Source organism: Cynocephalus volans, chromosome 5 (assembly GCF_027409185.1).
Source record: "Cynocephalus volans isolate mCynVol1 chromosome 5, mCynVol1.pri, whole genome shotgun sequence".
Classification (NCBI taxonomy): Eukaryota; Metazoa; Chordata; class Mammalia; order Dermoptera; family Cynocephalidae; genus Cynocephalus; species Cynocephalus volans.
The window spans coordinates 26,411,114-26,430,813 of NC_084464.1; the positions used below are offsets into that span (position 1 = coordinate 26,411,114).

The 19,700-nt window shown below is 44.8% G+C and overlaps 1 protein-coding gene across 1 annotated transcript in view; it reads left to right on the forward strand.

Annotated features, from left to right (window-relative positions):
* Nucleotides 1-19,700, forward strand: part of PHACTR1 (phosphatase and actin regulator 1) — a 500,634-nt gene that overhangs the window by 476,087 nt on the left and 4,847 nt on the right. Inside the window, exons 10-11 of the mRNA XM_063098224.1 lie at nt 11,923-11,978; nt 16,602-16,663. Coding sequence (XP_062954294.1) covers nt 11,923-11,978; nt 16,602-16,663 — 118 coding nt within the window. The remainder of the gene's footprint in view (nt 1-11,922; nt 11,979-16,601; nt 16,664-19,700) is intronic.

Below are 19,700 nucleotides of genomic sequence, written 5' to 3' on the forward strand. Positions count from 1 at the left end.
GTTATAGATATGTAGGAGATTCTCATATGCAACAGGTTAAGAGAGGAGGTAAGTTCTGACCTGAGAAAGACCTGCCCCTTAGTCCCCCAAGGCTAGGAGGCTAACACAAACTCCACAGAGTTTTATTACATTACATATCTTCTTTATAATTCCCACCACTCAGCACCTTATCCTGAAAATGTCCAACAGGTATATCTTGAATCATATCCAGTTAAATAGAATTAAATTGAAATAAAATGAATACTAAATAGATGTTAAGCCCATTCATCTAAATTATGGTTCCTAACTCCTTCAGAATCATATTTCCATAAGATAGAAAACAAATCTCACTTTTTCCCCTGTAGATGGGGGGAAGCTTTGCCTACTCTATTTTCTTAATTGCTCAGTGATCTCCCTCATTTCAGTAGAGTTAATAATGACCGAACCCCTTTCGGTGTATATAAGGTATCTCTGATTCCTCAGATGCCCTCTAAACTTACCTGCTTGCCTCTTGCCCGTATTTTATAATACCTTCTCCAACATTTTATTATACTATCTAGAGTCATCATTCTCAAACTTTAGTGTGCATGTGAATCTCCTGGAGAGCTTATTGAAATGACACAGATTGCCAAGCTCCTCTTGCGGAGTTTCTAATTCAGTCAGTCTGGAGGCCTGATCATCTGCACAGGGAACAAGTTCCCACGTGATGCTGAGGCCACTGGCCCAGGGACCACACTGAGAAGCCCTGACTTAAAGAGACACTCTATAGTCCTGAGTGTGTGTTTAAATCACCTGGGAAGCTTTAAAAATAGATATATACTAGTGTCCAAGCTTCACCCTCATATATTCTGATTTAATTGGTTAAGAACGTGGCCCAGCCATAGATATTTTTTAAGAGTAACACACATTATTCTAATATGCTACAGGATTGAGAACACCTGACTCAGAAACCATGCGAACTGGCAGCGATCAGGAAAATAGACAAAATGCTGGAGGAAGAGGACCAAGGATGGACTTGAAGTATAACTTGAGATGATTTTCGTTTTCACTAGTCTAGTGAAGAGTGGTAATTAGGTTAGAGATGGAACCAACACACTAGCTTTATGTCAGTCTCAGTCTTCTGCCTTGACCTCTCATGACGTCATGTGAAACTTGCTGCAGACTCTGATGGAAGGTTATTAAAAAATACTTTGTGCTCCTAGGAGAATTGTTAACTTTTATAATAGGTACCCAGTGAGCTATTTATTGGAAAGGAGGCGGGGGGGAAAAAGCAAAGGCGCTAAATATTAGTTTTTAAGGTTTGGGGAGAGGCTAATGGCAAAAGATAAAACATGGTATATATTCGATGGTGCAGAACTTTATTAAATCATCCATGTACAGTCATCCTTGCTGATATTATTCTTATATGTAGCTCTAATTGAAGGCCTAGACCAATTTCTGACATGCAGCACATTGATGGATGGATGGATGGATGGATGGATGGATGGATGGATGGATGGATGGATGATGGATGGATGGATGGATGGATGGATGGAGCGAAAGGTGACCAGATCTCTCCTCAGTCATTTCAAAGTGGTAGAATATTGAACATTTATTTCTTATTCCTGCATTACTTAGCTTTTGGCATCGCATTGTTTTGGCATTCGTTTTGATTGATTCTTCATGGAAAAATAACGTTGTTAAAATGCATACGTTCAGTTAACTTCATTAACTATCTTCATTTCTCTTGTAACAATTCGGATACTCTTTCTAAGTGAAATCTTCCTGATTGTTGATATCGGGTTTACGTCCAATCATCCTAATAACATTGAAAATGTTCACTGTGTAAGCTCTGAGGCTGCTCATGGTTTGTTTTTTAATGAGTGTGATGCCTGGTTATACATGCCATCCACTTGTTATTCCAAAGCTGATTTCAACTCCATGTGTTCTCCCCGGTTGTTACCTCACAGCGCTGTATCTTAGTTGTAGGGCCTCACTCTGAGGCCACAGCTTTCAGTTTATAAAGGCAGAAATATTCACTTAAGCATAACCTGTTTATCTGTTTTAGGTAAGAGGCTTTTTTTCAAGTTACCAAAAATAAGATCTCATGCTTTATACTTATTTTTAAAAGGGACTTTCACATGTCATTCATTGGGTCCTCCCAGCAGTCCTACATAGCCGGCGGGCTAGCTGCTGTTATGACCGTTTGTCATACGGAGCAATGGCGCATGGAGATCACAAGAGCCGTGTAGTACACCCCAGCAACCTTGGGGTCCCAGTCCATTTTCCCCTTGCTGCGCTCTCTCCTGTAGCCAGGCTGGTTGTGCCTAGATGAAGGAGAAAATTGAAGATGATTGAAATTCGTGGAAAGAGTTGGGTGCGTGGGTCAATAATAGTAAGAGTCGTTCTGCCCGGTTTGCAGACAGGGAAGGTGAAGGGCGTCGTACTGAGGTATAAAAGCAGTGCTGCCGTTCCACCCTCCCAGAGGGACCTCTTCCGCAGCAGGAACGCCTGTGCAAGTTCAGAGTGCTCCTTCATCCCCATGGGCACAACTCCAGGGTTGAGGTATTGCTAATTGATTTAATCCTCCAAAGTCTACTGAGCCCCTACTGTGTGCCAGGTGCTATACTAAATGCTAGGAGCCCAGAAATGAATAACACGTAACTTGTGCCTTTGAGGCATTCACAGTCCAGCTGAGAAGAGCTTCCTATAATCAGGTGCTGTCAAGTAATGGACATGGCCATCGTCAAGACAGAGACACAGCAGAGGGAGCTGCCAGTTCTGGTAGAATCAGAGGGGGCATCGCGGCTTCCCTTGACCATGGATGTGTGACTGGGCTATCCCATGGTGATAAGGGAGCAAAGGTAAACAAGGTACTGGGGCCATGTTACACTGACATTGTGGGGCATGGTGTGGAGTCAGTGTGGACTATATTCTTCGTGCAGTGACAGGCCACAGAAGACAGTTAGCAGAGGAGTGGGACAGTCTAGCTACGGCCTCCCCATGCTTGCTTCTCTGCCCATCCTCAGCAACTGAATTCTAGGAAGTCTCTCAGAGACTGGCAGTTTGAGGACTCTCTTTGCTCCATTGCACAGAGATGGAAAGGCTGAGGCCCAGAGAGGAATGCCAGCTTGTTCGAGGTCCCATACCTGTTAAATAGTAGACCCAAGCTGGTCACTGGCATACATCGTGCTGCCCTGAAGCTACCAGGAGGAGAGGGCACCTCTGGGCTTACATCATACTTGACACCTGCTGAGGAGAACCATCTAGCTATGGCCTTCCCTCCTACTTTCTCCTGTGCTTAGTGTTAGTCTGATTCTGTTGCTTATAACAGAATACCTGAAACTGGGTCATTTATAAAGAAATGACATTTATTTCTTACAGTTTTGGGGGCTGGGAAGTCCACGATCCAGGGGACACATCTGGTGAGGGCTTCTTCTATAGCAATGCAGGGTATCACATGGAGAAAATATGCTGAGCAAGAGAGAGCCGACCTTCTCACTTGCTCTCCTTTTAAAGCCATCAGAACCATGCCCATTAGTCCATGAATGGATCAATCTGTTCACTAGGGCACAGTCCTCACAATCTAATCACCTCTTAAAGGCCCCACCTTTCAATTACCGTAATAGGATTTTCCATCCTCTTAACACTGTTATGATGGAGATCCAGTTTCCAATACATGAATTTTGGGGGGACACTTTCGACCCGTAGCAAAGAGGAAGATGTGAGACCACCAAAAGCCTAGGGAAGAAAACAGTTCAAGAAGTAGCTGTCAGTCAAAGGTGTCATAGGATAGAGAGAGGTCGAGTAAAATGAGGCTCTACAAAGGCCCTTGGATCAGGCAGTTAAATCATCAGTGAGCTTAAGAACTGACTCAACAGAGCAGGATTTTTCAGTCTCGGCACTATTGATGCTTTGGGCTCAGTAATTCTTTGTCATGGGGGCTGTTCTGTGCATTACAGGAGTTTACAGCAGCCCTGGCCTCTGTCCACTAGATGCCAGCAGCACCCACCCAATTGTGACAACCAGAAGTGTCTCCAGACATTACCAAATGTACCTTGGGAGTCAAAGTCACCCTTGGCTGAGAACCAGCATGGTAGAGTGGTGTGGACATAAAGCAGATTGGATGGGTTATTGAGGGCTAGATCCCGGACCCCTCTTTCAAGAGGTCTGGCAGCCAAAAGCAGACAGTAGTGGGTGTGAGCTGGAGGAGATGGGGTTAGGAGAATGGATTTTTGTTTGTTGTTTGTTTTTTTTTAATTTTTTTAATTGTTTTATTTCTAATGAAGAACACATTTATTTGCTCCAAGGAAAGAACTAGAAAATGGGAAAGGTTAAAGATAAGCAATAGGCTTGGAGCAGCATCCATTCAATTATTTCACGAATATTAAGTATCTCCAGTTACAGACTCTGGGCCCGGCTCTGCAGATGCCATGGTGAACAAATGAGAGGCTGCTTGTTCAAGAATTACTGGAAATTTCAAAATGGCAGCAGAGCCTAAAACCCCAAGCACAGGGCCCTTCTGTGTAGGGGGTGCCCAGTGTGCCTGCTCAGAGCCTGTGCCCAGAAAACAGCCCTGGTGGTGAGTGAGGCTGATGTGGCCCTTGCCTCAGAGCAGAAACCTTGGGGTCCAGTGGACAAGACAGGCAGTAACAGGAAGGGCAGCAAGCACCCGTGTGTGGCAAGTGCAGGACTGTTGTCACATACCATAGAGTCACGTTAACCAAGAAGTTAGGGAACAGAAAGTGGTATTTAAGGCTTGCACTGCATCGTTAGGGGTTATTGTCAGTTAGCCTAACAAAGAGGAAGGGAAAGAACGTTATTCATGTGCGGAAGGGCATGCACATCTGGAGGGAACCAAGAGGAGATGGTTAAGTCTGAAGGACAGGAGTGGGAGGCTCTCAGCAAGTGGGTAGATCATGAAGAGTCCTGCAGAACATTGAGTGTTTTGACCGCATCCTGTGGGCACTGGAAGGCATGCTTAGTTTTCAAGCAGGGAGTGTTGTGATCAGATTTGCCCATTAGAAAGACAGTTCTGATAGGCTGGCAGCAACCGGGAGAGATGCTGGTGGCCTGCTGTCCCAAGGCGGTGGTGGTGGGATGGAATGGGAGATGGTTCAGACACAGGACTTGGTGGTTGATGGGCCGTCAGGGGTGAAGTTCAAAGAGGTTGATTCTATTTCCTGGCTTGGGCATCTCAACAGGGGTTAGATGCAAAACTACTTGGAGAGGAGTGTGTATTGAGGGGAAGAAGATGAATGAATTCATTTGGAGCCCTTTAAGTTTGACAGCTGATAGGAGTACAAGTAGTTGGAAAGGTGGTCAGGAACTCAGAAATTATGACTGCAGGTTGAGACTTGGGGTCATCGGCGTATTTGTGCTAGCTGAAGTCACAGGTGTTGATGAGCTTATCCAAGCAGCGTGTGTGGCATTGGAACTGGTAGGATCTGGGTTAAATAGTTACTAAATGAACACCTATTATGTTCTCCGTGTTTTCTTAGGAACTGGGGATGTGGCGATGACCAAAGCCAGGCAGAAATGCCCCAGCCCTCGTGGAACCCACAAGCTCTCTGGGAAAATTCCAAAGGAAGTAGAAGGGATGGAATTCAGAGCTTCTCCCTTTTCCCCTGACCCTGCCACGCCCTCTCCACTCAGTCTCCCATCTAGGCTACCTGTTAGAGAACTCCCGTCTCCTCCTGCCTTAGGAAGAGGGGCCCTTGTTTTCTATCATGCTGCGTGAATACTTTTATATTTCCTCTTTCCATCTGTCTGAAAATGCAGTGGCCTCCCTCTGGTGCTGAGATGCAGAAAACCAGTTAATTCTGCTTTTCTTTGTCCTGAAATGCAGATACAGCTTCCAAGATCCAGACTTTAAAAACAGGGCTATCAAAACAATAAGCAGTCCTAAATGCTAATGAAAGCTGTGACCTTGGTGTGCTGGAGCTGGCGGAAGGCTCATTAGCTCTGTGCCGCAGAACTAATGCTTGTCCGTGTTCATGAGTCAGACCAGCACAGCCTACAAGGGTGTTGTCACTTCTCTGGGGAGATGTTGTGATGCACAAAGACACTGCTCCCTGCTCCGCATGTATTTAAAGAATCTCTCCACCACGTTCTCCTGCAGTCTCCTTTCTCCAAGGCCAGAACTGAAGTACTGTTTGTTACGGGTTTTTGTTTTTGTTTTCACAGTCGTTCCATGCAAAAATGAAAAGCTCCATTTTATTTGATTGTTTCTTATGGTCACCAGTATAGATTGTGTTCTTCAGGCTAAAAAAAGGCAAGATCCATTTTTAAATTTTGAAGGAAAGTAGAAGGCTCACATATGGCAGTTGATGGTGTGTGACATTTACACAGGAACCCAGTGATTTTTTTTTTAGTTCATGGTAAAGAGGGAATCATTTAGCCATGGTCCATGGTAAAGAAAAAATCATTTGAGGAGTGGAAAAAATGTTGCAGCTCAGAGACAGCTTGTAAACCACAGTCACATATATAGTAGCAAAACTATTTAAGATCACTTGAAAGTACATTAAACATCTAATTTCAGATAATTCACTTTATATAAAAGTTTGACTCCAAAAAAATTTCCCTTGATACCAACATATAAATTGTCATATCTAGATATACAGTCAGGAATTTTTTTTTTTTAATTTAATATTAGTCCTAAATCAGACAGTTAGTTAAATCTACTAGTGTAGGGGTGGAAGGAAAGCTTCCTTTCTTCCCGTTAGAGGTTTGCTGAAAATGAACTGACAAAAGGCAGATTAATCGGAGAAAAAGGCACAAATTTGCTTAATGTGCATAAAGCACAGGAATCACAAGAGAGTAAGTACCCAGTAACCCACTGAGGTCCAGATGTTCCTATTCCCTATTTCACACGGGAAGAGGGAGATGAGAGTGTAGCAATAAATGATTTTTAGGGGAAATGAATGAGCCCAAAGAACAATGTCCTGAGGTTGTGGGAAGGTGAGAGGCGTAACTTCACCGTGAACAAAGTTTGTCTTATTACACAGATAAAGTCTCCCAGGTAATCTTTCAATCTGCCCTAGAAGAATAGACGAAGAGTCTGTCTGGCCATGGTGACAGCTCCCAGTCTCTTCTCTTCTCCAGTGGTTAATCTTCCTTTCCTGATATTCGAGATTCCCAGGGACAGTGTCTTAAGACAATTGCATTTTTTTTTGCAAAGAAGTTTTCTTAGTCAGATAAGGAAATTCTAGAGAGTCCCTCCTGATGCTTCAGGAAAGAAAGATTCAGAGCAACAGGGGACAGGGGAAGGTCAGAGAGACCTTGGTTCTAAGGCCTTGCAGTTTTCTTTAATTCAGAACATTTAGCATGCCAAAGCACCATATTTGGGGGCATTACTCTCTGAGCCCCAACACTAGCAAGGTGGGGGTAGGGGAGATTTAATACATTCAGAAGGCGTGTTGACTTTGAGTCTTGGCATTTACATGCAGTTGACCTCTTCAGTGTGCTCTGCTGTTCCACTTTCTGTTAACCAAAACTTAGTAGATGTACAAGACAGATCACAAAATGAACCAGGTTTTACGTGGTGAAGATGGCAGGATGCCCTGGGTGTACCCCTGAAATTCCAAAGCTAAAACTTTGTCTTTTTGGTTTGTGAAATTGGGTCTGTTCAAAGACAAATCCCCCAAAGAAAGTAATATTTTAAACTAAGGCAAGTCATCCTCAGTATAGTCCAACTTGAAAGAGTAAGTAAAAGCCATCAATTGGGAACCCACTTATACTTCTAATGCCAAACATTACAAATCAGCGCCTCATCCTGCTTCCCTCCTGTCACAGTAAGACTTGGGGATGGGCTCACTGGGCTGCACACAGCCTTTCTGGAACATTCAGGCTCAAAACAAGTGTAACCCCTGAGCATGCCAAAGAGAACTGGTAGTCAAGTCAAATGCCCCCAACTTCAGTTTGCAACTTCTGACTAGTATTGTGGTTGTGCTAGACAGAATGTTGACACCTGCCCCCAAAGATGTCCAGGTCTTAATCCCCAAATCTATGAATATGTAACCTCATATGGCAAAGGGGACTGTAGCTATAGTTAACTTAAGGATCTCTAGATGGAAATTAAATGATTTAACATACACAGAGTACTTAGATCCATGTCTATATATTGCAGGCATTAAATCAGCATTATCTTATTAAATTATTACTTATTATTTGCAGAGGAAAGGACATAGGCCTAGCAGGTTCACTACCTTGTCCAAGGCAAGTAGGTTCAGAACACAGCCACAACTAGAACCCAAATCCCCTAATTCCTGAGCTATTAGTGCTTTGTCAATACCATGTCACAACACCATATTCTACCAAATCTTATTTTCGAAGTCAAAACAACTAATTAGGGCACATGCCCTTCTGGAGGCCTTAGCTACATTTTATAACTAGGATTAGCCTTGATATTGTTGACCTAACAAGAAACTGAGACCGAATACATACAGCAAGATTTATTGAGCCATTATGACGATTGCAACCGGGGGGACACATAGATCAGGTTGCCCTGAAAATGGGTTCCAGAGAGAGCCAGCAGAGCTTCACATTTTATAATCACAAGAAGGGGGGAAGGGTCAAAGGAGAGAGAGAGAAAGACAACCCCACCTGATTACTTCATCAGGTTTTCTCTTGGTTGTACATGACATATTTATTTATTTATTTATTTATTTAATTTATTTTTTTTTTTAATTTTATTTTGTCGATATACATTGTAGCTGATCATTGCTCCCCATCACCAAAACCTCCCTCCCTTCTCCCTCCCCCCCTCCCACCCAACGTACATGACATATTTAGATTGGGGACTGTTACTAGATTACATCCTACATGCAGGGGTCCAGGGTAAGGGTAATAAGTTTTCTAAGTTATTTCTTTGGCTTTCTGGCACCATTATGACTGTTTCTAAGTAAAATGATCTAATTATAACATTTTTCAGGAAAAGTGAATATGATTACTGACTTATCCAAGATCTCCCAAGGCACTATAATTTAGCTGACCTGGTCAGAGCAGATTCTTTCAGTTATCAATATTCTCAAACCCTTTCTAGAGAAATAACACATAAGTTGAGGGCCTCATTTGAAATCATGTGTGTTTGACTGTAAGGCTGCCTAGTTAATAACAGAATTTTCTCTGGTTATAGTTCTGTCACTCTAAACATGACCCATAAGAAAAGCACAAAGGCCAGCACAGAACCAGGCAGCCTGTCTGGTGATGGAATCAGTGGGCGCTCAGCAAAAGCCTGTGGGAGAACACTCTGCAGATGCCTCTTAGCCAAAGACTCCAAAACACTGGCCAGACTGCCGAGATGCACGCTCCCCCTGAATCTGGAGGACTTGTTCAAAACCTACTGCTCGCCAAAGCTCTAGCTTGATTTAAGCCTGGATATTACCAAACAGTTCCATAAAGGTGGCTGTGTATCCCTTATAAAAGAAACAGGTATTCTTAAGGAAAGTAAACTAAAAGGTGAGAAAGAGCCTCTGAGAAGATCTTTCATTCATAGTGGAGTCGTAAACTGCATTCCAGACTTATGACAACAAACCACTCAGTTGTATAATCCGCAGTTTTCTCCTGCAGCTGGAGAATGCTATTTTAGAAAGGACTTGAAGACTACCAAGTCTGAATCTAGACCCGCCAATATTGTGAATTTCCAAATACACAGCTGGCCCTTGTGAATGGGGATAAAGAACACCTTCGTGGGACTGTAAAGGAAAAAGCAAAATTTCTTTCTTTCTGTTCTTACGCTCAGCATGGCACACTTGCATGACCAGATGTGTGGGGGTTTTCCCCCCACACCAGGCAATTCTCCAGTGGCCACAAACTGGGCGTCCTAAAATTCAATTCAGTTCTGACACTATCTACCTGGGTAGTGTCAGATTCCACGGGTTAAGGGCTCAGTCCCACAAGGCTGCTTCTGCTTCAGACACCAGTCCCAAGTAGCAGGTTGTCACCCACACGTCTGACAGACTGGCTATAAATTGGGGTTTCTACAACCCCCTCCTAGGGTTCGATTAATTTGCTAGGACGGCTCACAGAATTCAGAGAAACACTTCACGTACATCTACCAGTTTACTGTAAAGATAGTATAAAAGGTGCAGATGAACAGCCAGGTGAAGAGGTGGATAGGGCAGGGTGTGGGGTGGAGGGGCAGCGCTACTGTGACCTCTGCATGCCACCGTCCCAGCACCTCCACGTGTTCAGCAACCTGGAAACACATCAAATCTTGTTGTTCAAGTGTTTTCATGGAGCTTAACCTCCAGCCCCTACCTTCCCCCTTCCAATCTGAAAGTTCCAACCTGCTAATCCCTTGGTGTTTCTGGTGAGGAGCCCCATGCCAAGGCCAGCTAGGGGCCCCACTGTAAGTCACTTTATTAGTATAAACTCAGCTGTGATCAAAAGGGACTCATTATGTATTTTTTTTTTTTTTTTTTTTTTTTTTTTCTTTTTCGTGACCGGCACTCAGCCAGTGAGTGTACCGGCCATTCCTATATAGGATCCGAACCTGCGGCCGCTGGGAGCGTCGCCGCGCTCCCAGCGCAGCACCCTCCCGAGTGCGCCACAGGCTCGGCCCAAAAGGGACTCATTATGGACAATGAAAGACACTCTGTCACTCAGGAAATTCCAAGGGTTTTAGGTGCTCGGTGATAGGAACCTGAGACAAAGACCAAAATATATTTCATTATATACCACAGGGATATTTTAAGGAGAAAATGAATAGTAAGTGAAAATGGTCTCATAAATCTAAACATACTTTAGAATAGAATTTCCAACAGTTTCAGGGTGCTGTCTGCAGTTTTACCGGCAGGTATCTGACCAGAAATCCTTTCTCTGGCCTTAAAGCCCTTGTCCTATCTAGCATGTGAACTGTTGATACTGAGCTGTCACAGAGGCCAGGACAACAAGCACTGAATTTAAAATTGTCGTACTTGGAGACCCAGTGGACTTCATATTTTCATTCTAAGATTTCTCTTCAGTTTCCGTGATGTAAACATCTTGCCAACTGTAGGACCAGTTGCTGATATTTGGGGAGGGTCCACAAGCCCTCCGACTAGGAGAGGGCTTCTCTACCCCTTGGGTCCCTGTGAGGACTCTGAGAAGCCGCAGTGTTCCCGCCTCCTACACACTCATCCCAGTGAGTGAAGCAGGATGCTGAGAGATGGCAGGGTTGTGAGATAACCACCAAGAGCTTCAAAAATAGTGTCTCTGCTCACGCCCAGGCCACCGCGTTGGTGTTGCTCATTCCTGGAACTTTATGCAAGCGTACGAGGATGTAGTTCTCTTGGATGTCACCCATTCTCCAGCTACTTCTGTCACTCCGTGCCGCCTGCTGTCACTCTGCTTCCCCCCCCCCCCATTGCATCATAGCACGCTGACACACTTGCTGTGATGTTTCACCTGCTATGGCTCAATTATGTGCCTGGCAACAGGAGCGTCATTTTGGATCCTGTTCATTTGTCATCCCGTGTCTCACAAGACTCTGGTGGTGATGGGTGGGGACAAGAAGAAGGGCAACTATTGTTCTTTGCAGACAGACCCATTCTCGTGCATCTCCCCGGGGCCGTGAGCCTCTTTATGTCCTAATTGAGTCTGCACAAGTGTGGCAAGAGGGGGAAAGCAAGAGGCCACGTCTGAAGTTAGGAAGCCACAAGGAAAGAAAGGGACTTCTGTGAAGAGAAGAGTTCCCTCTGAGTTTCAGTCCACTTGCCTGGGGGCTCTGGAGGAGCAGGGCTGGGGAGGGGCCGTGGGGGGGCAGGGGCCAGCTGGGCGTGGCGTGACGCAGGGTGCCTTTCCTGGGGCTGCAATTGAGGAACTGAGGAGGCGTTGGTGGCGAGAGTCAGTCTGTCCGAGCACAGGATGGAGCAAGAACTCCAGCCACTGATTCTGTCTCATGTTTCTGCAAGGGCCCAGGAGATTAATGACCCAAGGAGGCTATGATATGGTCCAAAAACTTTTCCTGGATTTTTTCCGTAGGCGGCTGAGCCAGAGGCCAACTGCAGAGGAATTGGAACAGAGGAACATTTTGAAACGTAAGTGACTAAGCAATCACTGATGTTTGGTGGCGGCTTTTGTTGTTATTTGGTTGTAGGCCACAAGGTTTTGCCTGGTGCGGAAATGACCGAGAACCCCCCAAACAGTTGAGGTCCTTGCGTGTTAGAACCACAGACCACCTCCCACCCCCAGAGAAGGCAAATTTTATCCCACTTTGTTCCTTAGAAGCTCACAAACTGCAAGCAGAACCTTCCCTTTAGTGCATTGTAAAGTCAGAGAGAAGCTGAAAAATTAGAGTGAGAAAATTTATGATTTAATGGCTTTGAGGTTAGGGCCACCTTTACACCAAAATTGGCTTAACAGTGGTGAAAGTGATATTGGTGGCTATCATGAGGACAATAGCCTTGTGAAAACCGGAGCTAGAAAGCATGACTTTCCGTGGCAGCTGGCTGCTGTTGATAAAATGCTTTGCCCCTTTGAACGTTACAAAGTCTAAGAAAGCATTTCCAAGTGCAAATGCTTCATGTCCGTCTCTGAGGATTCCCACAGCTGGCCAGTGGCACGCCTGCTGGATGCTGTCCATCAGGAAAAACTGGCTGTCGCCAAGGACATGGACAGAAAAACTAAATGAATCCCTTGTTTGGATCAGGACACAGAGATGTTTGAGTATGTACAGGGAATCTTCTTGGTGCTAAAAAGAAAAAAAAAAAAAAAGAAGAATGCAAAATACTAAAAGAAACCAAGCATTTTATGGACAGCACTGTGCCTCAGTGCAGTGGTAGATAGGAAATAATTAAAAATCGAACCACTCTGCTCACATCTGCTGTTCTTACCAACGCTTTCCTCAAGATAATCAAGTGATAGTGTCAGTTTAATTCATGAGTGGTTCTTCCCCACCTCGCACACACTCTTCCAATTTCTCTCCAGAAAAGAGAAATGTGTATGCCAGATTTTCTAGAAATGCTGTGTTTTACACACACAATCAATCACATGAAGCCTCAGTTTGGGTGGCTGGGTATTTCCACTTAAACTACACTGAAATGTTCCTGATTTACTTTTCTACTCAGCCCTGTTGTGGTCTTGTGACTTGGTCAGCACTAGATGGTTTGCTGTGGGCACGTGCTGCGTTTTGCCCCGAGAAGGCTGCAGTGGCGGCTTGTCGCCCGCAGCCACTCCGGGGAGGTCATTCGCAGGACTGGCCTTCCTCGGTCCTGAGTGCACCTCGTGCAACCCATAGGTCTCTAGGAATGGGTGTGTATATTTTAGCTACCCAAGGGGTGCCCTTAAAAGTTTCCAAGCTTAATATGCCATAAAACTGAATTATAACTTTTTCAGATGATTTCCACAGCTAAGGAAGTGTTTGGCCTGTATGATATCTCCTTTTCTGCCCCAATCTAATACTTGCTCTGTTATAAACTTTCCATTCTCGGGAGAGGAAGAAAAACAGGAAGGTGAACATTTATTCCTAAAATCAGAAATCAGATTGCCGTGCCTCCTTCTCTCTTCCACCTCATGCCACATGGGTATCTGATGTGGGGACCTCATGTCCCCTGAGGGGTCTCTGTACAGCTGCCTCGTGGGACCCAACTATACTCGTGTCTTCCGATCTAACACCTAAACTCAAAGCTAAAAACCTCTTGGGGGGGGTTTCAAGTTTCAGAAAATAGTGCTTATCTTAGCAGGGGTGAGGTTTCTAGAAGGAAAAGGTCTGAAATGCCCCCACTAATCTCTGGCTTCCACAAGGCAGCTCTCACTTCAGGTTTGCCCAGATTCCTGGGAGATCACAGGCAGGTCCCTTAGGGCTACATTTTTACTGCTATCTACTCAGTCTAGTAAGCCCTGGGGGAGCTGAGATTCAGGGGACCAAAGGAGGTTTTACAAGATTGTTCCAAGGGTTCAGTTCTCTTCTCTTCCCTCTGCCTTCTTGTCCAAGTCCAGTAGCTGCAAATTAAGCAAATGCTTGACTAAATGCAAACAGGTTGATCATTTCACAGAACTTTTTTCAGAAAAAAGTTTCAGAACTTTTCAAAAATGAACTTGTTTTTCCCATAGGTTCTTATTTTTCCCTGCATTCTGGAATTTTGTTCTCCTAAATATGTTTTTTTTTTTAATGTAATCTATTTTGACTCTTGAACAAGAAATGTCTTGTGATATAAAAAGACATCCTCAATTTGCTCTAATGCTTGTTTCTGGTTTTTAAATCTTTTGAGGAAATGCTCTGGGGGAGCGGGGTGGGTAAGAGCAAGTGGGGTCCAGGGACGTCAGTGGCTTGGTGGGGGAGCTCTGAGAGGCTGGGTTTGGTTTGCAGCCTGGCCCTGCTGGCCCTGCGTGCAGCCATGGCTTCGTTCAGCAGCCAGTAGGGCCCTGTGCACATCCGAGCACATAATGAGCACATAATGGCACTGCAGTGGTGACATCACAGGCCTTTCCTGGCCTCTCTTCCCAGTTGCCTGAGAATTCATGACGCTGGGTTTGTAATGGCTTTGCAGTAAAGGTGTAGATTCCATAAGTGGTAGCTTGTGGCCCTACTCCTCCCTGGGACCTAAGAAGTGCACATAGGAGATGAGGGCTCCATGCTCTGTCGCTGAATGCTGACTTTTGTGGCTCAGAAGGGGCCTTGTAGGGTCAGGGGTCCGAGGCCAGTCACCAGTTATGAGGAGGAGGGCTGGCCACAAGCAAAACGTGACGGCAGGAAAAGGTGGTGGCAGCAGGAAGAGGCTGAGTGGACTGTTTATCTAACTAATTAGCGATGCAGGGTGTGACTAGTCACTTAACTCCCCTGGGCTTTCATAGCTTCATTTATAAACCAAGAGTGGTGAACAGGGTGGTCTCTAGGGCCCCTCATGGCCCTAATATTCTGTACATTTTAACCAAGTGTCCTTGAGCTGCATCCTGGGCCCCAGCATATAGACGACCTTATCCTCTGTCCTTTCTCTCGCCTGCACGTGGGGCTGACTGGGGCCTTGCTGTGTGCCTCCCAATTTACTCTCTGGTTAATTCATACTAAAATGTTAGTGGCTGACTAGTTTAAGGTTTTAGCCCCAAGAAATGTGCATTTTTACAAATATCACTCTGGAGTCTCCCTTCTTCTGGGTCTTGCTGTCTGCCTTCCAGTGTATCTCTGGTAGATTAATTCATACTAAGCTATTAATGGCTGACTAGTTTGATAGGTTTTTATCCATGAGAGATTTGCATGTTTAAAAAACTCTGGGAGGGAGACAGAATCTCTATAGCCAAAGGAAGGAGCGCTCATGGTGGAGGTTTCAGGCACTATGGGACAAGCTAAAGCAGGGACCTCTGGTGATCCCATCGCACAGCAGGATGTGGGCATTTCTTGGGCTGCCCCCATACAAGGTCCTGATCCCCACAGGTAGGCAGGGAGGCCAGATCGTGCCCTTGGGGGTGTCGCTCAAGGACCTGAGTTCTGCTCTTAGCTGCCACTATTTGTTCTAGCGGGAGGTGTTACCACCATCAGCAGTGATCATGGTTGCTGTCCTCAGGGCTGGCAAGGAGGGGAGGGTGGGACTGTTTCAGACATTTTTGTGCACAGGGGCTTCCTTCTTTTAAAGACTTGGCCCTTACTGATATAATCAGGGGCCACAACTGAATTGCAAATGGGTACCAGTGCAACAGACTAAGTTCTCAAAATGTAATTTAACAGCCATGATTTCAAAACGAGAGAACTAGTATTCTGGCAATCATAGTGCAACCTATGCCAAAATAACTTGTTTGGTTTCCTTTTACAAATGCCATTCATGGTTTTTTTCCATGTCAGATAATACTGTATTGATATCTATGCTTTCATAGATATCAAGGAATCCTTCCAAGGCCCAGAAGGAAAATGATCTACTCCAGCTCACTCAGCTTAAAAGGAGAAATAAGCCCAAACTCTCTGGTATTTAAATCTCTGTTCCCTTTCCCAGACCCTCTTACCTATGGCTCTTTAAAAATCTGACAAGTAAGTCACCGCATGCTAAGCTGAGAACATTTAAGCTCAGAAGTCTACTCTCCTGAGACACTCCTTAAAAGTCTAAATGCAGACAGTTGTATCCCACACTTTGGCCTCACACATGTTCTGTGGACTCTTGGAAGAGTCAAAGAATTAATGGAATCAGGGCTTGGGAAAGGTGAGAGCATTTTGCAGTCCCTCTTAGTGTGGCCAGTCTGCTGCTCGGCCGGCCCTGCCACGTCTCGTTTCTGCAGCAGGTCGCAGCCAGTCTTCTGTGCAACCCCACAGTGCCCCAGACACGAGGCCACGTCACAATGAGCTCAAGGGGCAGTGAGGGTCTGTCCAACTCAGGGAGCCTCACTTCTCCCCACGTGCCCATGTTGCTGCCAACAGCACTCCCACTCTCTTAAAACCAGTCTCCTTGCCTGTCACCACATTTCTCAATCCAGCGTCTCTGCCCGGGGGCTCGAAACCCCATGAGACATAAAGAAAACAAAATGAACAGGTCAATCTGCTCATCACCAATTTGAAATAATGCAGGTAGTTTGGAAAGTGTCCCCACAGGCAGAAGGGTGGCCAGGGAAGGAGACAGGAGCTCTCTCTTCCCCTTTTCAAACTGTGGTGCTTGGCCTCGAGCCTGCTAAGGTTCACAGGATGCACCTGTGTGCAACTTTGTTTCCCAAAATCAAAAGCATCTTAAATTTTCTTTCAGCTCGGAATGAACAAGAGGAGCAGGAGGAGAAAAGAGAGATCAAGAGGAGGCTAACTCGAAAGGTGAGAAGGTTCTGCACGCCAAGAGCTGCGACAGGAGAGGGAAGGCCACCTGCCACACCTCTGTCCTCTGTCGGCCTCGGGCCTCGCAGCTGCTTGGCACATAAGTTCCACTGCTTGGGTGTCAGAGCATGCAGCTCTCCTACCCTACAGGACGTCTCCAGGGGATGGTGGTCAGCTCAGCTTCATGACCCTCAGTCCTATTGGCCAGTGACATTTCGTGTTGCTTGATTTTGTGACACCCACCTACCCCTAAATAACTTGATGTCTGTTGCATTACATACAGATGGTCCCTGGCTCACAATGGTTCGACTTACAATTTTTCGACTTTACGATGGTGTGAAACCATTCTGTTTTTCACTTTCAGTACTGTATTCAGTAAAGTACATGAGACACTCAATACTTAATTGCTTTGTATTCGATAATTCCCCAGCTGTAGGCGAACATAAGCGTTCTGAGCATGTTTAAGGTAGGCTAGGCTAAGCTCTTTGGTAGGTTGTGCATGTTAAATGCATTTTCGATTTACAGTATTTTCAACTTACAGTAGGTTTATTGGGATGTAAATCCATTATGAGTTGAAGAGCATCTGTATTCAGTTACACTAAATATTTTGTTTTTAAAAATTCACTATAACCCTCTCAAGCAATGGGAAATTCATTATCAAAATTAGTAGTTCAAAAATAATCTGGCTATTTGCTGTAACTCTGGGAAAGTGTGGGATTTTCTTGCTTCCCCTGATACTATTCCTTTCCTATCAATTAAGAAATATTTGACTTTATTATGCTAAATCCAATTTGAATTACTGAATTAGGAAAATGCCAAAAGTACTGATATAGTAAAGATGTTTGAAATGGACTTAGGTAAAATTCATAATGCTGGAATTTTTATATATTTTTAACCCCAAAAATAGACAGTCCAGCAATGCAGTGTAGACCTATGTGGATTCATTCTACATGAGCTGCCTCCTTAATAATAAACTCATCGTTGAGGCTCTTCTTGGATGGTATTGAAAGTTTAATTAATTGATAACACACAAGATATAATACTACATTCTTCTGCCTAAAGAGTTTTTAATCAGCCTCCTACAGTGACCATCTTGAGGGAAAGATATTCAAATCATAGACAGTTAAGAGACCCATTAAAATTAATTTCTAAAAGGTTTATTAGTGGATGTTTCTCAATAGAAATACTAGGCAAACGAAGAAATTCAGAGATCCTGAAATGTCATATCAGTTATTAAGGTGATGGTTTGTATTTCTCAACACTTTCTCTCCCGAAGAGCATCCCAAACATATGGTGACAAACCAGGTGTCAACCTGATTAAAAGGAGTGGGAGAAACCTGTGTCTGAATGGCCGAGTGACTGGCTGGCATCACCGTGGTGGGGACTGGAACAAGAGCTGAGTGACCTCACTACAGCCCGTTGCTGTAACCCCAATCAAGGTCTAACTCTTTCCATCCAGTCTTTGGATGCAGGGTGCATTTTTTCCTGAGAGTAGTGAGGAGAAAGGGGGAGATGCATTAGCTTCCTCTAATTGTGCCCTTGAAATGACAGGGGGATGAAAAGGACACTGGTGATAGCCCCTCATTTCTGATGCAGAAAGATCTAAACATTCAGAAAAATGTTTAAATCCTGTTTTCATCAAGTTCTTTGAAGTTCATTGCTGGAACCCCAAAATTCTCCAAAACTTTAAGGTTTCCTGCTAAAGGATAGTCATAGAAAAATACTTAGATGTTTATATAAGTCTTATCCCTTAAAAAAGATTATATGGTTTTGCAGAGAAAAACCTGGCTGCACAATTTGGCAGTGGGTGCGGGAAGAGGGTTTCTCCCACATCCCTCTCCCCTAGGGTGGGTAACACTAAGGACAGTTACCCCCAAATCTCAGTTTTTGCAGGTCCCTGAGTTAAGATAATTGTGTCTTTCCTGGTCACCTCTCCTTCCTTCTCCCAGGGACATGGCTTTGTAATATCAGCATTTGCCTTCCCCTGGGACAGGCATGGGGAATTAGAAATAATGAGGTTGAGGGAAGGATAACTGTTTGCATGGGAGAGACTGGAAGAATGGAGAGACAGCTCTCACATCAGCTTTTGTCTGCAGAGACGCGGCACCTGCCAGCAGGTAGGGAATCTGTATCGCTTCATGGCTCTGGGCACCTTCTTTTCCTCTTGAGCCTTTATCACACCAAGACCAGATGCCAGAGATGGGGTGGTTGCTTTCCCTCAGCCCAAGGATTTCCTCCATAAAGCTCTTTAATTTTAATGTACTAGTGAGAAAAATAAAAAAGCATAGTAGCTGATACTGATAGCAACAACCAGTCATTTTCTTCGGCCAAATGGAGACCCATCTAAAAATTGCATGCTCTGTCTTTTAAAAGAAAATGCCTGCCTTCTCCCTCCAAAAGAAAGGCTAGCTAGCTAAATGGATGGGTGGATATATCATGGATGGGAGGAAAGAAAGAAGGAAAGAAACGCACTTGGGCGGAGGTCATACGAATAGTACAATTTGGGCCTCAGTGAATTTATTCCTTATTCTGAGTGTTTGGTTACACATGATATTAATTGCTGCCATAGACTGATACAAATGCCACCAACCGCTGCTCCCTACCCCTTCTTCCAGCTCACCATCCCCAGAAAGCCTGACTTTGGCCAAAATGACTATTTCCTCAGCATCTGAGAAAGGACCTCTGGTTCTAGGTGCTCCAAGGGCTACAGCCAGCCTCAGGTCACAGGCACATCTTGTGAGCCCCTCGTGGCCAGGGGATGCACCCACTCTTCACAGAGGCAGCATCAGTTCCGACCTCACTCAGTCCCTCCTGTACACAGCGCAGAGCCTTCTCGATTTGGAGAGTGGTGTCTAAGGACGCACAGGACTCAGGCATGGAAGCAGGCCCCGACCTGCACAGCTGATACGTAGTTTTCTGTTCACTCCAGATTCTGCCATAGACAGGTTATTTGTAAAATCTGGGTCATGATTTTCAGGAAGATAAATTCCAAAGTCAGAGCTTAACAACCTTTCTCATGTCATGGCACACTTAGAAT